The sequence below is a fragment of the Myxocyprinus asiaticus genome, chromosome 23 (genome assembly GCF_019703515.2).
Source record: "Myxocyprinus asiaticus isolate MX2 ecotype Aquarium Trade chromosome 23, UBuf_Myxa_2, whole genome shotgun sequence".
NCBI classification, from domain to species: Eukaryota; Metazoa; Chordata; class Actinopteri; order Cypriniformes; family Catostomidae; genus Myxocyprinus; species Myxocyprinus asiaticus.
In genome coordinates, this window is record NC_059366.1 from 36,549,112 (window position 1) to 36,565,720 (window position 16,609).

Sequence of the window (16,609 nt, forward strand, 5' to 3'; positions counted from 1 at the left end):
CGCCTTTAACAATTCTATTAAAAAAAAATTTTTTTTTTTTTTTGTACTTTTGGGCAAGTAATTCGTATTCAAACTGTTTAAACATTTAAACTTCAATTACCGGTGTTATCTTATGAAAAACCAGTCAGTAATTACGCTCATTTAAAGTGTCACAACACAACAGTACAGTCAGTGTTGGGCAAGCTACTCAAAAAATGTAGTAAGCTAAGCTTTAAACTACTCAACAGAAAAATTAGTTAAGCTAAGCTAAAAGCTACACTTCAGAGAAAGTAGCAAGTTACACTACAAGCTACACGCCAAAAGTAGCTTGCTACATTTAAGCTACTTCATATTTTTTCAACCGCAGATGCACAGAGCATACTGTCATAGACAAAGCATCTAAAAGATGTATTCACATGATGTTTATCAAAGCCTTGGTACAGTATGTTACAGTTTAGTGCAATACAGTATACAAGTATACAGTATGGTGCAATAAGTACTGGTATGTGCATGTTTAAAAAAAAAAAAAAAAAAAAAAAAAAAAAAAAAAACATGTATATTCATATTTAGACATGCTACTTATACAAACCCATGTGTTCAACATCTAAAGTCACTATTTTTACATTTTATCTTTCATATTTATACTACTGCCTCTACAAACACACCCATTTAAACAATTTCATTTGCATATTCCTGTATAAAATCTCTGTGTACATACAGTATATTATTCATCTTTATATTCATCTATACAATACAGAAATACAGCAGCTAGACACAGAATTACAGGATATATCATTTGAGGCCAAATTTCTTGTGTGTGTGTGTGTGTGTGTGTGTGTGTGTGTGTGTGTGTGAGAGAGAGAGAGAGAGAGAGAGAGAGAGAGAGAGCACATCAGGGCAATTACAATGTGATTTCTGATGGTATCAGATGGTAATACCATGGTACTTTGATATACCATTACCATATTTATGTACCATTCTTTATTTGCTTGGTGCTTCAAAGAATACCATGTTACTACCATGGTAAATTGATATATGATTACCATCTTCATATACTATTGTATTTACATGGTGCTTCACGGTAATTAAAAAAATACCATGGTACTTCGCTATATGATTACCATATTCATACAGCCTACCATTGTATTAACAGTGCGTCCAGGTAATGGTACATGTCCAAAAAACATGGTAATGCCATGGTACTTTTTTTTTTAATGTGTTTTCGTGTAGGCCAATACGTGTTTTGATACTCTTTTGGTTGGAAAATGTATTTACCTGCAGAAGTCGTTTACAAGCTGCAAACGTGTTGAACTTTATAAAGACTTTCTTCATCACTGGCAAATGATAGGACGCATTTGCAGGATTCGTTTCCATTGATTGTAGATCCACTGCAACCAGCGTTATCTTTATTTTCCGTGTTATAAAATACTCAGTGAGCTTATTGGCACGTGAGAGCGCGCACAAAAAGCACACAAGCTTTGAGGCATTCAGATTGAATCGTGAACTGAATCAGACTGCCTTCATTTGTGATCGGACATCTTAAGTTTTGATTCAAAACTGGCGATAGTAATCACCGGGTACAAGGCATGCTATGCTGCTACCTAGTCAAAAATATAGCTTCACTACTGAAAAGCTACTCGATTTAAAAACTAGCTAAGCTACCACCTCGCTACTCAGAAATGTAGTTAAGCTAATAGCTTCGCTATTTGTAGGGAAGCTACTGCCCATCACGGAGTACAATTCTCAGTTCATTATAGTGTCAAGAACTATTCTGACCGATTCAAAACATTCTTTACAAAAAAGCAAAAACCTGGGTTACAGTGAGGCACTTAAACGAAGCTACTCTGAGAAGCTGAAAAACAAGTTTTGAGCTAACGACCCTGGATCAGTGTGGAGAGGCCTGAAAGACATTACTAACTACAAGACACCATCCCGCAACACTGTAGGGAATCAACAACTGGCTGATGACCTGAATGTGTTTTACTGTAGATTTGAAAAGTCCACTCTCACACCCTACACCCGCTCTGACCTTGACTTCACACAAACATCAACACCTCCTGCAACCACCCTCCAACCCCCTCCTGCTATTCAACCCGCACATAAGATCTGTGATGAGGATGTGTGCCGGGTCTTCCGGAAACAAAATACAAGGAAAGCACAGGGCCCAGATGGTGTTTCACCCACTTGTCTAAAATCCTGTGCTGACCAGTTGGCCCCCATCTTCATACAGATCTTCAACAGATCACTGGAGCAGTGTGAAGTTCCCTGCTGCTTCAACCACTCCACCATCATCCCTGTCCCAAAAAACAAAATCACAGGACTTAATGACTACAGACCCGTCGCTCTGACATCTGTGGTCATGAAGCCATTTGAGAGACTACTGTTGGCCCACCTGAAGGACATCACTGGACCCTTTCTGGATCCCCTTCATTTTGCTTCGAGCAAACAGGTCTGTGGATGATGCAGTCAACATGGGATTGCATCATATCTTGCAACATCAGGACAGACCAGGGACATATGCAATGATACTTTTTGTGGACTTCAGTTCGGCTTTCAACATCATCCCAGCTATTCTCCAGACTAAATTAACCCAGCTCTCGGTTCCCACCTCTATCTGTCAGTGGATCACCAGCTTTCTGACAGACAGGCAGCAGCTAGTGAGACTGAGAAAATTCACTTCCAGCACCTGTACGATCAGCACTGGTGCCCCCCAGGGATGTGTGATCTCCCCACGAATCTTCTCCCTGTACACAAATGACTGCACCACCAAGGGCACCTCTGTCATACTCCTGAAGTCTGCAGATGACACTACTGTCATCGGCCTCATCCAGGATGACGATGAATCTGCATACAGAAGGGAGGTTGAACACTGACTGCCTGGTGCAGTCAAAACAACCTGGAGCTGAACATGCTTAACAGTGGAGATGATTATGGACTTCAGGAGGAACACCTCAACATTGACCCCACTCACCATTCTAAACAGCACTGTGGCAATAGTTGAGTCATTCAGATTCCTGGGCTCTACCATCTCACAGGACCTGATGTGGGAGACCAACATTGACTCCATTGTTAAAAAGGTCCAGAGTTTGTACTTCCTTTGCCAGTTGAGGAAGTTCAACCTGCCACAGCCTCTGCTGACACAGTTCTACTCAGCAGTCATTAAGTCTGTCCTCTGCACTTCAGTAAATGTCTGGTTTGGTTCAGCTATGAAATCGGACATCAGAAGACTACAAAGGACAGTTCAGACTGCTAAGCGGATTATTGGTTGCCCCCTGCCCTCCCTTCAAGAATGGTACACTTCCAGAGTGAGGAAAAGGGCTGGAAAAATCACTCTGGACCCCACTCACCCAGCCCACTACCTTTCTGAACTGTTGCCTTCTGTCTGGGGCTACAGAGCACTGAGTACCAGAACAGTCAGGCACAAGAACAGTTTTTTCCCCTCAGGCCATCCATCTCATGAACAGTTAAAACTGCCCCACTGAGCAATAATGTGCAATACACAGCTTAGTCTATTTATATTTATCCAACATATCCTACCTCTTCTGCCATTATATTCCCTTGCACTGTCTGTATAGAACAGATCTGTATTTGTACATATAAATAGTTTTTTTTTTGTCTTAGTGTGTATTTCTATATATACTTATATTTTCTATTTGCTTTTTATTTATATTCTATATTTTTATTATCTCTGTCTTGTTGTTGTATTGTTTGTGCACTGGGAGCTTCTGTCACCAAGACAAATTCCTTGTATTTGTAACCATACTTGGCAATAAAGCTCATTCTGATTCTTACAAAGGAAGTAAATAGGCCAATCCATAAATATTAAAATAATGACTGTTCCAAAAGTATAGCTGCAAGATGTAAACAATACACATGTCAATATGATTTTGGTGTGATATAACTCTTACTAACTTTTTCTGTGTAAAGTTAAGTCCAATTTTACGACTTTGTTGCCATAACGAACGATGCAACACTGTAAACCCTAAAACAAAACAAAAAACAAAAAAAAAGTGATTTAAACGACTATACAGCTCAAATAATACACATACAGTATTTTAACAGAAGAATTAATGTAAGAGCATTTATAAAATTATAAGCTTTACATTTCTGCCTTTAAACCCTTCAAAAATTGGCCCCATACACTTAAATTATAAGTGCCTCACTGTAACCTTAATTTTTGCATTTTTTAAAGAAAAGGAGGGCTGAGTCTAATTTTTTTTTGTGGCAATCAATATTGTAAAAAATGCTGTTGTTTGAGCTTAACTTGTATTAAACCCGGAATATTCCTTTAACAGAACAAAAGGTCATAAAAAATCATTTGGCTGAGCTTTTTCTCAAAATTTGAAATTAATTGTCTCAATTAAAATCTTTCTTCTCATGGCCTTTTTCCTACCATTTTTTGTGCTCAGGACAAAACCTCTCTTTTACACAATCACCTGCTCACACACCACAAATAAGGCAAATGGCATTTCATCTTTATCACAAAACAGGTTTAATTTAATATCTCTTTATTTTTTTTAAAATAATTAAACATTTGTATTTCTCAGACCCTTTTTAACTTTTGTAATTGTTTGATGTCTGGGGCTATCTAAAGCACAGTTTCATTCTGACAAAGCTCACCACATCATCAGTCCTCCACAATCCCCCTCTCACCTCCCCCTCCCCCAATCAGAAACTAAGTAAAAAAAAAAAAAAATAAAAAAAAAAGGAGAACAAATTCCACTTGGTCAAAAGAAAACACATCCAATTCCAGACAAAAATAAAAATACACCCAAAACAACTAAGAAGTGAAACCCTAGAAAGACTGAAAAATAAATCCCAAGAGGCACTGTTCAATCGTTCCTCATCATATACTGGATTCTCCTAAAGAAAAATAAGCTAAAGCTTCTACTAGAAACAGAGTATCAAAGTACTGTATTCAGATACAGTATACAGGTACTTAACACTGTAAGAAACTCTCCCACACACTCGAATGCAGTGTGTGTGTGCACGTGCAGTTCAATTTCTCATGACAAGCATCTCCGATTTGGTGCTGGAATTCTTGATACCCCTGTCAAATGTGTGTGTGTGTGTGAGGCATTCACTGGTACCAGTACCGGACTGGTGCCAAAGAGTCCAAACAAGTGAACCAGGTGGCACCATTGGACAGAAATAGAACAATAGAACGGGGGGGGGGGTAACGCATGGGTGTGCCAGAACTGGTGTGTATTCATGACTTCCTCTTCTCTGCTGGTTACTGTATAGTGTCCTTTACGTCCCCTTTGAGAAGTCTACAATCCAGACCCGCTGTATTTATCCAGATTTTACCAGATGATCCATAGCACTTGGGTCAAAGGTCAGGATTAAGAACAGGGCAGACAATTTTTCTTTCAGATATACTGGACACCCAGGTGGAATATGTTGAAGGAACAAACCAATTCATTGAGAGCTGACATAATGAAAACTGGGGGTGGGGAGGTTAAGTAAGGGATGACGATAGGGGGCAGGAAAGAAGAAAAGAGAGAGAGAGAATTGGGCTGATGTTGTTCTGTAGGGATGGGCGAGGTATGTCAGATCGGTGGGCTGAGATTCTCCATTTGTGCGATTTTCATCTCCACAACTGTCGTTTTATCAGTCCTACTGTCTATTCAAAGTCCTTCCCTCTCCAGTGCCGGTTTCTTTTCTTTTTATTATTTTTGCTAATTTTTTTTATTTTATTTTATCTTCCTTTTCTAGTCATGTTCTTTTTCGGCATAATATTTTTAAGGGGAAAAAAGGATCAAATAAAAGTTATTTACAGTGCTTTTGAAATAATGAGACTGACAAGGTGAATCTACGGTAAAGTAAGTCGCACAAATACAGAAAAGAAAAAAAATGTGGCCAACATTCCGAGCACGTGGTGGAGGCGTTGGGAAAACGGTCCATTAGAGGCGCGTCGTTAAGTGGGAATAAATCCATCGCAGTGGAGGCTTCTCTTCAACTCCAGATCCTCCAGCCTCTTCCACAACTCTTCTCTCTCCTTCTCTTTCTTCTTCTCTCTGAGGAATGACAGATGCAAAAATGAAACGTATTAGCAATATTATAGCACATAATGAATCGAGAACATTTTACTGCTGGTAGAAACAGAGATCATGGCAAATCCTGTTCTAGAATGTGTCCACACGTACACATCTCATGAGCCTCACCTCTGACGATCTGACTTGTAAGTGGATGTGAGTTCATCAAACAAAGTGCTGTTCATTTCCATGAAGGCCTTCAGAACATTATAGACTAAAGCTACTATGGCCCTAAGAGCAGAAAAAGAAAAATAATTAGATTTCAACCATTCTGCCTTGCTAGCATAAGAAGGACAGGACATGTTTTCTTTAATAGATGGCAATATCTTCATGGAGTCTTGCAAATGGATGCTAACTGAGATGACATTTATTGTTGTGATACACTCATGTATACATACATACCGAATGTTTACATGGAAATAAGTGTATGTGTGTGAATGAGTGTGAACCTTTTAATAGATGGCAATGTGCAATTGATAATGACGATGATGACAGTTACTGTTGTGATACACTCACATACACATGTATATTGAATGTTTACATGGAAATGAGTCTGTGAATGTGTGCGTGTATCTTTTGTTTGCTACGTTTAACCACAGCTGTGTAAAAGGGTATCGTACAGTGGACAGTCAATTTCACAAATTGTTCAAATGTTAAATTGCAGTATAATCAACTTTTCTGAAAATATAGTAGGTTACCGCTAGTTTAAAAATAATGTTTCGGCATGATTCATGTGGAGCAGCATGCACAATGCCCAATTTTCCCATGTCACATAGGTCTACAATTAAACGCCATCGAGTTATTGGATCAGTGCCTTTGGAACTTTGTGATAAGCTAAATATATTATAATTTTTACATTAGAGCATCCTAACGTTGAACATACTCGAGCCATTAATGTTAGGACAAGGGATGTCACGGTTAATCCTACAAATGGGACAGGATTTTCCCCTAATCGTCCGACAAACAACTAGTGAGTTTAATATGTTTTTAACTCTGGTGCTTTTAAATGGATGAATTGAGAGATGCAACGTCACAGAATGTTTACACGTGCTGACAGTGCGCGCTGCATTTGTGTGTAGTTACTATCAGCGTGGTAAACTTTGAGAAACTGCGTTTCAATTCATCCTCTTTATTTAAAGCATTGCTTGTGTACAAATTCACCTCATTCTACAATAAATTGTAATCTTAGTCATTCAGACTTTAAAGGAATAGTTCACCCAAAAATAAGAATTCTCTCATCATTTACTCACCCTCATGCCACTCCAGATGTGTATGACTTACTTTCTTCAGCAGAACACAAATGAAGATTTTTTTTTTTAAATATCTCAGCTCTGTATGTCCATACAATACAAGTGAATAGTGATCAGACCTTTGTAGCTCCAAAAATCACAAAGCAAACATAAAAATAAAACATATGACTCCAGTGGTTAAATCTATATCTTCAGAAGCAATCTCATAGGTGTGGGTGAGAAACAGAACAATATTTAAATATTTTTTACTCTAAATCTCCACTTTAACTTTCAGTTGTGAAAGTGAAACTAAACAGGCACCACATGTGACTTTCAGATGTAAAAATGAAAGTAAAAGGGGTGATTTGGAGCAGTGGTTCTCAACATTTTTGACTCCATGGCCCCCACTGTCCAAGACCATATTTGAAGGTCCCCTCGCCCGAAACTAGACGTGTCTGATTAAAATAATGAATGAGTCTGTTTATAATTTGTGGGCATACATCTTAAAAGTATTTTTTGCATTTTAATTAAGTTGGATTATTTGAAATATTTTAATATTTGTTAAATATGTCACGTTTGTGTTCTTCAGAAGAGAGAAAGTCAACCACATGTGGGATGCATGAGGGAGAGTAAATGATGAGAATTTAAATTTTTGGGTTAACTATCCCTTTAAATCACCTGCTGTAAGCAATGTTCCCAATATCATTCACAATCCAGAGATTTATTTGTGAGGTGTTTTTATGGAGTCTGTTGCTGATTCTCTATGGTGGTGTGTCTGATAGACAATGGATTGCTTTAATAAATCATTGCAGAACAAAAAAAAAAAAAAAAAGAATATTGGATGCTGGAACTACATGTTGGGCACCCACAATAATCTTACAGTTATGCAGTTTTGAAAGCGCAGCGAGGATCGCCCTGTGCCTCCAAGCACTCTGGTTACACTGAACTTAAAGCGCATCATTCTGCACCCGGGATGGGCATAGTGGTGTTGTGCCCTATACTAGAGTGTCTCTTATTAGATACCTCCTCTTTCTTTGTTGTACATTTATCAGTTTTCCTACAGTAGGGCTGTGCTTAGCATCCATATATGCCATTCTATATAAGAAAAATCTACTAACACGTTTGATTGAGAGATATGACTGTTTTGCCTCAGTGTTATTGCATAAAAAGCAAATTTGAAAATAATCATAGAAAAGGGTTAACTGCGTTTTTTTGTTTTCCATTTCTTTTCTCAGACGGTTATGTAACCGTCAAAAATTGACACATAGCATCCCTAGTTAGGACTTTGTCTATATTCTGATTTATATATATATTTATTATATATTTCGATATTAATGCTGTCCAGCAATGTTAAGTGAATATTGATATTAAACTACTTAGATGGCATATTGCTGGAGCTGATTTGCTGAAATTTCGTCAACAGGTCCTGTTCAAATATGACCTCTTTCAACAGAAAAATACTGTTTTAAATTACAGCAAAACTAGATGTGTGAAAGTGCCTTGTGTGTGTGTTTTGGACTCACAGATTCCAATAATCATTGGAGATCGAATATTTATGTACATCTGTATAAGTATCTGGTGTTGCTCATGCATTTGACTCACGGGTTCCAGTGTTCTTTGGAGATCCGGTACAGACTGGCGAACATAATGGGAAGAATCACGTTGGAGTTCTCCTCAATAAGACTCATGATGTACTCATTATTCCAGTAGTACAGAGCTCTCTCTGCCACCTTTACATGCATAAACAAAAACACATCAGATCCACCACTCCCTACATCCATGGCAGATCCAGAAATATAGCTGTAAGCAGTAATTAATAGCATCTAAGCATAAATAAACCACTTTGTCCATACTTTTAAAAACATACTTTAATCTTTTTAATTCTAAAATACTTTATACCAGTGTTTTTAGCAACATTTAATGCACATTAACTGCATCAATTGTCTTTAATATACTTCCAGCCATTTTCCTGTCTGTCATTAGCACCACCTTTTGTCAAGGTGGCATTAAACTTTACTCTTTTTTTTTTTTTTTTTGTCTCAGCTCTTAAAATAGCCACATCAAGTTTTTTTACTTTGTCCATTAGCTGCTGAATTGTCCTATACACCCATAGTTAGAGCCATTTGCCGTTTTTTATTATAATAGTACCACCAACAAGTCGAATTCCACCTCAACATGAACCAAATGTCATGAAAATTACTTATTCACCTCCTTTTACTTATTCCCTTTCAATTGCAGCCAATTGAGTAAATTTGTCCATCCATGAGTAACAGTGCACGTTTCAGCCCAAATTTCCCATTACTATCATGTATGGTTTGATCTATACATTCTGTTTCAAGGCAGAAAAACATTTATCGAGCTGAATTCTGATCAGCAAACTATGTCTAGACCATCAGCTCTTTAATTCAGTCCTGGGATAAGTAGGTTTGTGCAGACCTGAAAATGTGGGCTGGAGACACATTTGGAGATCTGTTTGAAGAGAGGCTCCTGGATCTTCACAAACTGTGTGGGCTCAATCACATCCAGAATCTCTTCCAACTCTCCAAGGTACATGACCTACGCACAAAAAAAATCAATACAGACATTAGACATGTGAATCAGAGTTGTGTCTGAAACCATCATCAGCACTTCCACTGGCCTGAAATCATGACCGATCAACCTCATGCTGGGATTTCTTCAACACTGGCTGATCAGGCTCATTCAGCAGATGGTATGTCATCTCACCTCTTTCTGACTACAAGTTTTAGGCCAGAATTTCAGAAAACCTCTGATGACCTTTTAAAAGAGGAAAAAAAAAAAAAAAACATGAGACTGTTGAAATAATGGATTGAAAGACAGAAACAGAATCATGAGAGACAGTCAGTGCAAGACAGTGTACATGTTTATTATTGGGCTTACTGGTTCTGTTAACGCTGGGTCTTTCTCTAGGAACTGTACAATACAATACGCCAGCTGCAAAAACAAGCACAAATACATCTGACCAACACCTCACAGTAATCAGTGCATTTTCAGATACAAAAATTTCTCTGGAAGTCAACACACTGGAATCACGCACGATTCAAAATCTTTTAAAATCTTTTTACACACTTGGGCAGTACCTGTGCATGGAAGAGTGAGAGGCTCCTGACGGTGTGAAGGGGAATCAAAACTTTCACCAGAAACTGTTTGTGCTCGGCCTTCAGTGGCAGAGCAAAGCCATTGATGATGCTAACAGGAGAAAAACAAGTGTCTCAGAACCAATGTACACCAATAGCATTCAGGGACAGTCTGAATTTACCCTTACAGTCAGAACAATGCCAATCTGTTTGTCTGAACTGTTCCATCCCCTGACATGAATGTAAGTAAATGATGACAATTTTCATTTTTAAGCAAAGTAAACCATTAATGCTATAGTGCCCATTTGCATAAAGCACCTTAAGCCGGTACCACACTAGCAGACTCCAAACAACTCGATTTTGGCAGAGGGTGTCACACATGCAGACTGTTCTGCCGAGATCACGCTCTCTTCATTTGGAGGTATGACACACTTGCCGATAAAAAATGGTGGAGACGTGACAAACATTCCAACTCACCGCAAATCTCTCTCTCTTAGTCCCTGTCACCTGGAGCTTGCCGAAACAACAACATGAGTGTGTGATTTGTTCCGAAACTGGGGCTAAAATAGTTACAATGTAGCATTTTCTTCATGTTCTGGTTCGCTTTCACAAGGTTATATTTTAAAACGGACCAAAATTGTACAAATCTGTTCTCACAGTCACGAAACTCTCTCTCGCTCTCCCTCTCGCACCCACACGCAAACACACACAGAAAGAGTGAAGCTACGTTTTTATCTGTCAAAATGTTGCCGACGCCGTCCTACCTGTGTCTGTTCTGCCACTATCCAAATGAGAGAGAGTTGTGGATTTTGAAGATTGACCTATAGCTAGTATAGCTGCCAAAACGCTATATTCGCATTTTGGGAGACGAACTGACCAACAGATTTCTTCTCCATCCAGGATTGTATTGGGGCGGATCAGAGTGCGAATGCCACGTTCATTTACAGTATGCCTTTACAAACCGAAACAAGGGAGAAAACGCACAAGGTTCTGAAAAACAGATGCTGCAAACGAGCCAGGTGTGTGATTCATGGAGCAACTTTACCTTGTGAATGTGCATGATTGTGTATTTTTCCCCTCGTGGCTTGCAGAAGAACTTGCATGTCCATATGCAGCCTTTAGTGAGTAAAGAATTTAAATAAAAACAGACTGTTGTGGCTCCGCTTTCTGATGTCATTTTAGTGTAGGAAAAAAAGGCAGGAAAAATGCTTGGTGACAGAATCACTAGGGATTACAATCAGCGTTTGTGATATGCAACTGAATGTGATAAAATGTTTAGATCAACTTGATGTCTTGTCAGTAGTTCAAGAAGAAGCTCATTGGTCACTTGACGAGAACACAAGATCCTGCCTCTGTGACAGAACGATTTTTTCAAACAGTTTTTATGTGTTTTTCAGTTGCTGGAACCATTAACTCAACAGGGAGTCCCGATGGTGAAGTGATTAACAACTTTCCGCTGAGAGACATTAATTCATGCCTCGTCTCCCTCCGCCTGGCCGGCGATTATGTTAATAAGGCTCATACCTGAAAATCACTGGAAAAAACGGTTAGTGTGGCACCGGCATTAAGTGTAATTTTTCCTTAAGATCACCCTAAAGTTTCCAGTAAACTTAAGGGTGTTGCAGAAAAAGTGTAAAAAAGTGTTACTTGAGGATTTTAATAGGTAAAACAACATAACACCATATGATTTCCCTTAAGCATTTATTTTTTATTTACAGTGCATTCAGAAAGTATTCAGACCTCTTAATTTTTTCACATTTTGTTATGTTGCAGCCTTATGCTAAAATGCTTTAAATTATTATTTTTTTCTCACATCAATCTATACTCCATAGCCCATAATGACAAAGCAAACACCAGATTTTTGATAACTTTGTAAATTAAAAAGAAAAAACTGAAATATCACATTGACATAATTATTCAGACCCTTAACTCAGTACTTAGTTGAAGCACATTTGGCAGCAATTACAGCCTCAAGTCTTAATGGGTACGATGCGACAAGCTTTCACACCTGGATTTGGGGATTTTCTTTGCAGATCCTCTCAGGCTCTGTCAGGTTGGATGGGGACCGTTGGTAAACAGCAATTTTGAAGTCTCTCCAGAGATGTTTGATTGGGTTCAAGTCCGGGCTCTGGCTGGGCATTCACAGAGATGTCCCAAAGCCACACTTGCGTTGTCTTGGCTGTGTATTTAGGGTTATTGTCCAGTTGGAAGGTGAACCTTCAGCCCAGTCTGAGGTCCTGAGCGTTCTGGACCAGGTTTTCATTAAGGATATCTCTGTATTTTGCTGCATTCAGCTTTCCTTTAACCCTGACCAGTCCCCCTGTCCCTGCCGCTGAAAAACACCATGACAGCTTGATGCTGCCACCACCATGCTTCACCGTTGGGATGGAATTGCACAGGTGATGAGGGGTGCCTGGTTTCCTCCAGACATCATGCTGGAATTGAGGCCAAACAGTTCAATATTCGTTTCAGCAGACCAGAGAATCTTGTTTCTCACAGTCTGAGAGTCCTTTAGGTGCTTTTTTTTTTGCAAATTCCAAGCAGGCTTTCATGCGTCTTACACTGAGGAGAGGCTTCCGTCTGGCCACTCTGCAATAAAGCCCAGATCGGTGGAGTGTTGCAGTGATGCGTGTCCTACTGCAAGTTTCTCCCATCTCCACACATGATCTCTGGAGCTCAACCAGAGTGACCATCAGGTTCTTGGTCACCTTGCTTACCAAGGCCCTTCTCCCCCGATTGCTCAGTTTGGCCTGCAGCCAGCTCTAGGAAGAGTCCTGGTTGTTCCAAACTCCTTCCATTTAGGAATTATGGAGGCCACTGTGCTCTTGGGAACCTTCATTCAGCCAAAAAAAAAAAAAAAAAAAAAAAAGTGTAGCCTTTCCCAGATGTGCCTTGACACAATTCTGTCTCTGAGCTCTGTAGGCAGTTCCTTTGACCTCATGGCTTGGTTTTTGTTCTGATATGCATTTTCAGCTCTGAGACCTTATATAGACAGGTGTGTGCCTTTCCAAATCATGTCCAATCAATTGAATTTGCTACAAGTGGACTCCAATCAAAGTGTAGAAACATCTCAAAGACGATCCAGAGCTAAATTTCAAGTGTCATAGCAAAGGGTCTGAATACTTATGTCACTGTGATATTTCAGTTTTTTCTTTTTAATAAATTTGCAAAGTTATCAAAAATCTGGTTTTTGCTTTGTCATTATGGGGTATGGAGTGTAGATTGATGTGAAAATATAAAATAATTTAAAGCATTTTAGCATTAAAAAATGAAGGGGTCTGAACACTTTTTGAACGCACTGTATGTTATATGTGTCAAAATGTCCGGTTTTCTGAAAGTTGGTAGGGGAATGTCGAACGTGTCCATGGTAGTAGAATTTTATTACTGTAAAACCTGTATCACTGTAATAAATCTCTTAACGGTCTCCTTTACCTAAGAGAAATGTCTAAGGGATTATATGCAGCACCCTCAAGTCAATCACTATGGTAAGGGGAAATCAAGATTTAAGTGTCATACTTAAGGGAAAAACTTTATGAAACCGTGCACAGATCCTTAGGTGATTATGAATAACTTATATTGCTTATGTAAATAAAAATGGCAAACTGTTTGTGGATAACCATGTGCGTAAACCTATCGTGATTACTAAATAACCATCTAATTGCGGTTATTTGATCTAACCGCGGTTATTTGAGACAACCACGATTATTAGGCAATCACATTTTAATGCCCAGATAAGGGAATTTTAAATCGAAAATATAAATGCCATCAACGGCACATTTGTGTGTCATTCAGTTGAACTCAGAGCGTCAACCAGCTCCTGTCCGGATGAGCGAAGCGCTCTGATGCACGTGCCTTAAGCAGAGGCTCGCGCCTAACCAGAGACTATTTATTTAGGTGAGATGAGCCACTTCTATTAAAATGAATGGGAGAAGTTGGAACGCCCAACCAAGGAGCTCTAGTGCCCAACAGTCTACGGATTTAGAAAGGAAGTCCCGCTTTACAGGTAAAAGAGAAAATCACCTTTTAGATGCATACATCACCTGTCAAATCAACTCGAGAATGCGCATGCGCATTAGCTATACAAGCCGAGAAAATAGAGCTTTTTAGCGTAATATAAAGAAGCACAATTTATGATACCAGTGTTGTCAGATTTTACTGCTGATTTGAAATACGTTGTTTCAACATAAGCTTGGCAAACAGTTTTTGAGATTTCGGTGTTCCTCCATTCAAGTAGATAGGAGCTGCACTGGCATGACTGGAAATAGCCTCCCGAGAGCATTCCAAAGATGACTGACAGTGGACTGACATGCTAGATAGACTTTGGCCAAACTTCCACGAAAATATAAACGAACAAGTATAAACTGTGATCGTGAACACAAAGAGCTCCAGTTTCACTTTAAACGATCGTGTAACGGCAAATGTTCCTGGTTCATTCACGCAGCGATACAGAGGAGGAGACGTACGCTTACTCTATTTGTGTGGAGTGATGAAATGATGAAACAAAATCTCCAAGGTTTTGCTTCATGAGAAACGAGGGCTTGCGGTTTTAATCAAAGAGCATTAAAATAACGTGTGAAAGTGAAGAAATTAGGACAGAAATATTTTACTATTGTATAATAAAATATTATATAAATATAATAATATATACAGTTGAAGTCAGAAGTTTACATACACTTAGGTTGAAGTCATTAAAACTCATTTTTTAACCACTCCACAGATTTCATATTTGCAAACTATAATTTTGGCAAGTCGTGTGCATGACACAAGTAATTCTTCCAACAACTGTTTACAGACAGATTGTTTCACTTTTAATTGACTATATCACAATTCCAGTGGGTCAGAAGTTTACATACACTAAGTTAACTGTGCCTTTAAGCAGCTTGGAAAATTCCAGAAAATGATTTCAAGCCTTTAGGCAATTAGCCAATTAGCTTCTGATAGGCTAATTGGAGTCAATTGGAGATGTACCTGTTTTTTAAGGCCTACCTTCAAACTCAGTGCCTCTTACTTGACATCATGGGAAAATCAAAAGAAATCAGCAAAGACCTCAGAAAAAAAATAATCTGTGGACCTCTACGAGTCTGGTTCATCTTTGGGAGCAATTTCCAAATGCCTGAAGGTACCACATTCATCTGTACAAACAATAGTATGCAAGTATAAACACCATGGGACCACACAGCCATCTTACCGCTCAGGAAGGAGATGCATTCTGCCTCCTAGAGATGAACGTAGTTTGGTGCGAAAAGTGCAAATCAATCCCAGAACAAATGCAAAGGACCTTGTGAAGATGCTGGAGGAAACAGGTAGACAAGTATCTATAGCCACAGTAAAACGAGTCCTATATCAACAGAACCTGAAAGGCTGCTCAGCAAGGAAGAAGCCACTGCTCCAAAACTGCCATAAAAAAAAGCCAAACTACAGTTTGCAAGTGCACATGGGGACAACGATCTTTCTTTTTGGAGAAATATCCTCTGGTCTGATGAAACAAATTTAACTGTTCAGCCATAATGACCATTGTTATGTTTGGAAGAAAAAGGGTGAGGCTTGCAAGCCGAAGAACACCATCCCAATCGTGAAGCATTGGGGTGACAGCATCATGTTGTGGGGGTGCTTTGCTGCAGGAGGGACTGGTGCAATTCACAAAAAAGATGGCATCATGAGGAAGGGCAGTGGTGGCTCAGCGGTTAAGGCTCTGGGTTACTGATCAGAAGGTCAGAGGTTCAAGACCCAGTACTGCCAAGATGCCACTGTTGGGCCCTTGACCCAATCTGCTCCAGGGGTGCTGTATCATGGCTGACCCTGCACTCTGACCACAGCTTAGCTGGGATATGTGAAAAAAAGAATTTCACTGTATATGTGCAAATGTATAATGTGTGATAAATAAAATTAATTAAAAAAAAATTAATTAATTAAGGAAAATTATGTGGATATATTGAAGCAACATCTCATGACCCATAAGCCAGGAAGTTAAAGCTTGGTCGCAAATAGGTCTTCCAAATGGACAGTGACCCCAGGCATACCTCCAGAGTTGTGGCAAAATGGCTAAAGGACAACAAAGTCAAGGTTGGACAACTCCAATGAGTGCCCATCACAAAGCCCTGACTTCAAATCCGATAGGAAATTTGTGGGCAGAACTGAAAAAGCTTGTGCGAGCAAGGAGGCCTATAAACCTGACTCATTTACACTAGTTCTGTTTAGAGGAATGGGCCAAAATTCCAGCAACTTAGAGTGAGAAACTTGTGGAAGGCTACCCAAAATATTTGACCCAAGT

General features: G+C 39.1%; 1 protein-coding gene across 1 annotated transcript in view; it reads right to left on the minus strand.

The window, feature by feature from the left end:
* Window positions 1–472: 472 nt before the first annotated feature.
* LOC127414069 (serine/threonine-protein phosphatase 2A 56 kDa regulatory subunit epsilon isoform) overlaps window positions 473–16,609 on the minus strand; it is a 46,904-nt gene continuing 30,767 nt past the window's right edge. Inside the window, exons 8-14 of the mRNA XM_051651784.1 lie at window positions 10,342–10,450; window positions 10,142–10,195; window positions 9,968–10,018; window positions 9,680–9,799; window positions 8,846–8,973; window positions 6,144–6,245; window positions 473–5,996 (exon numbers count right to left, since the gene is read on the minus strand). Coding sequence (XP_051507744.1) covers window positions 5,897–5,996; window positions 6,144–6,245; window positions 8,846–8,973; window positions 9,680–9,799; window positions 9,968–10,018; window positions 10,142–10,195; window positions 10,342–10,450 — 664 coding nt within the window. The 3' untranslated portion in view covers window positions 473–5,896. The remainder of the gene's footprint in view (window positions 5,997–6,143; window positions 6,246–8,845; window positions 8,974–9,679; window positions 9,800–9,967; window positions 10,019–10,141; window positions 10,196–10,341; window positions 10,451–16,609) is intronic.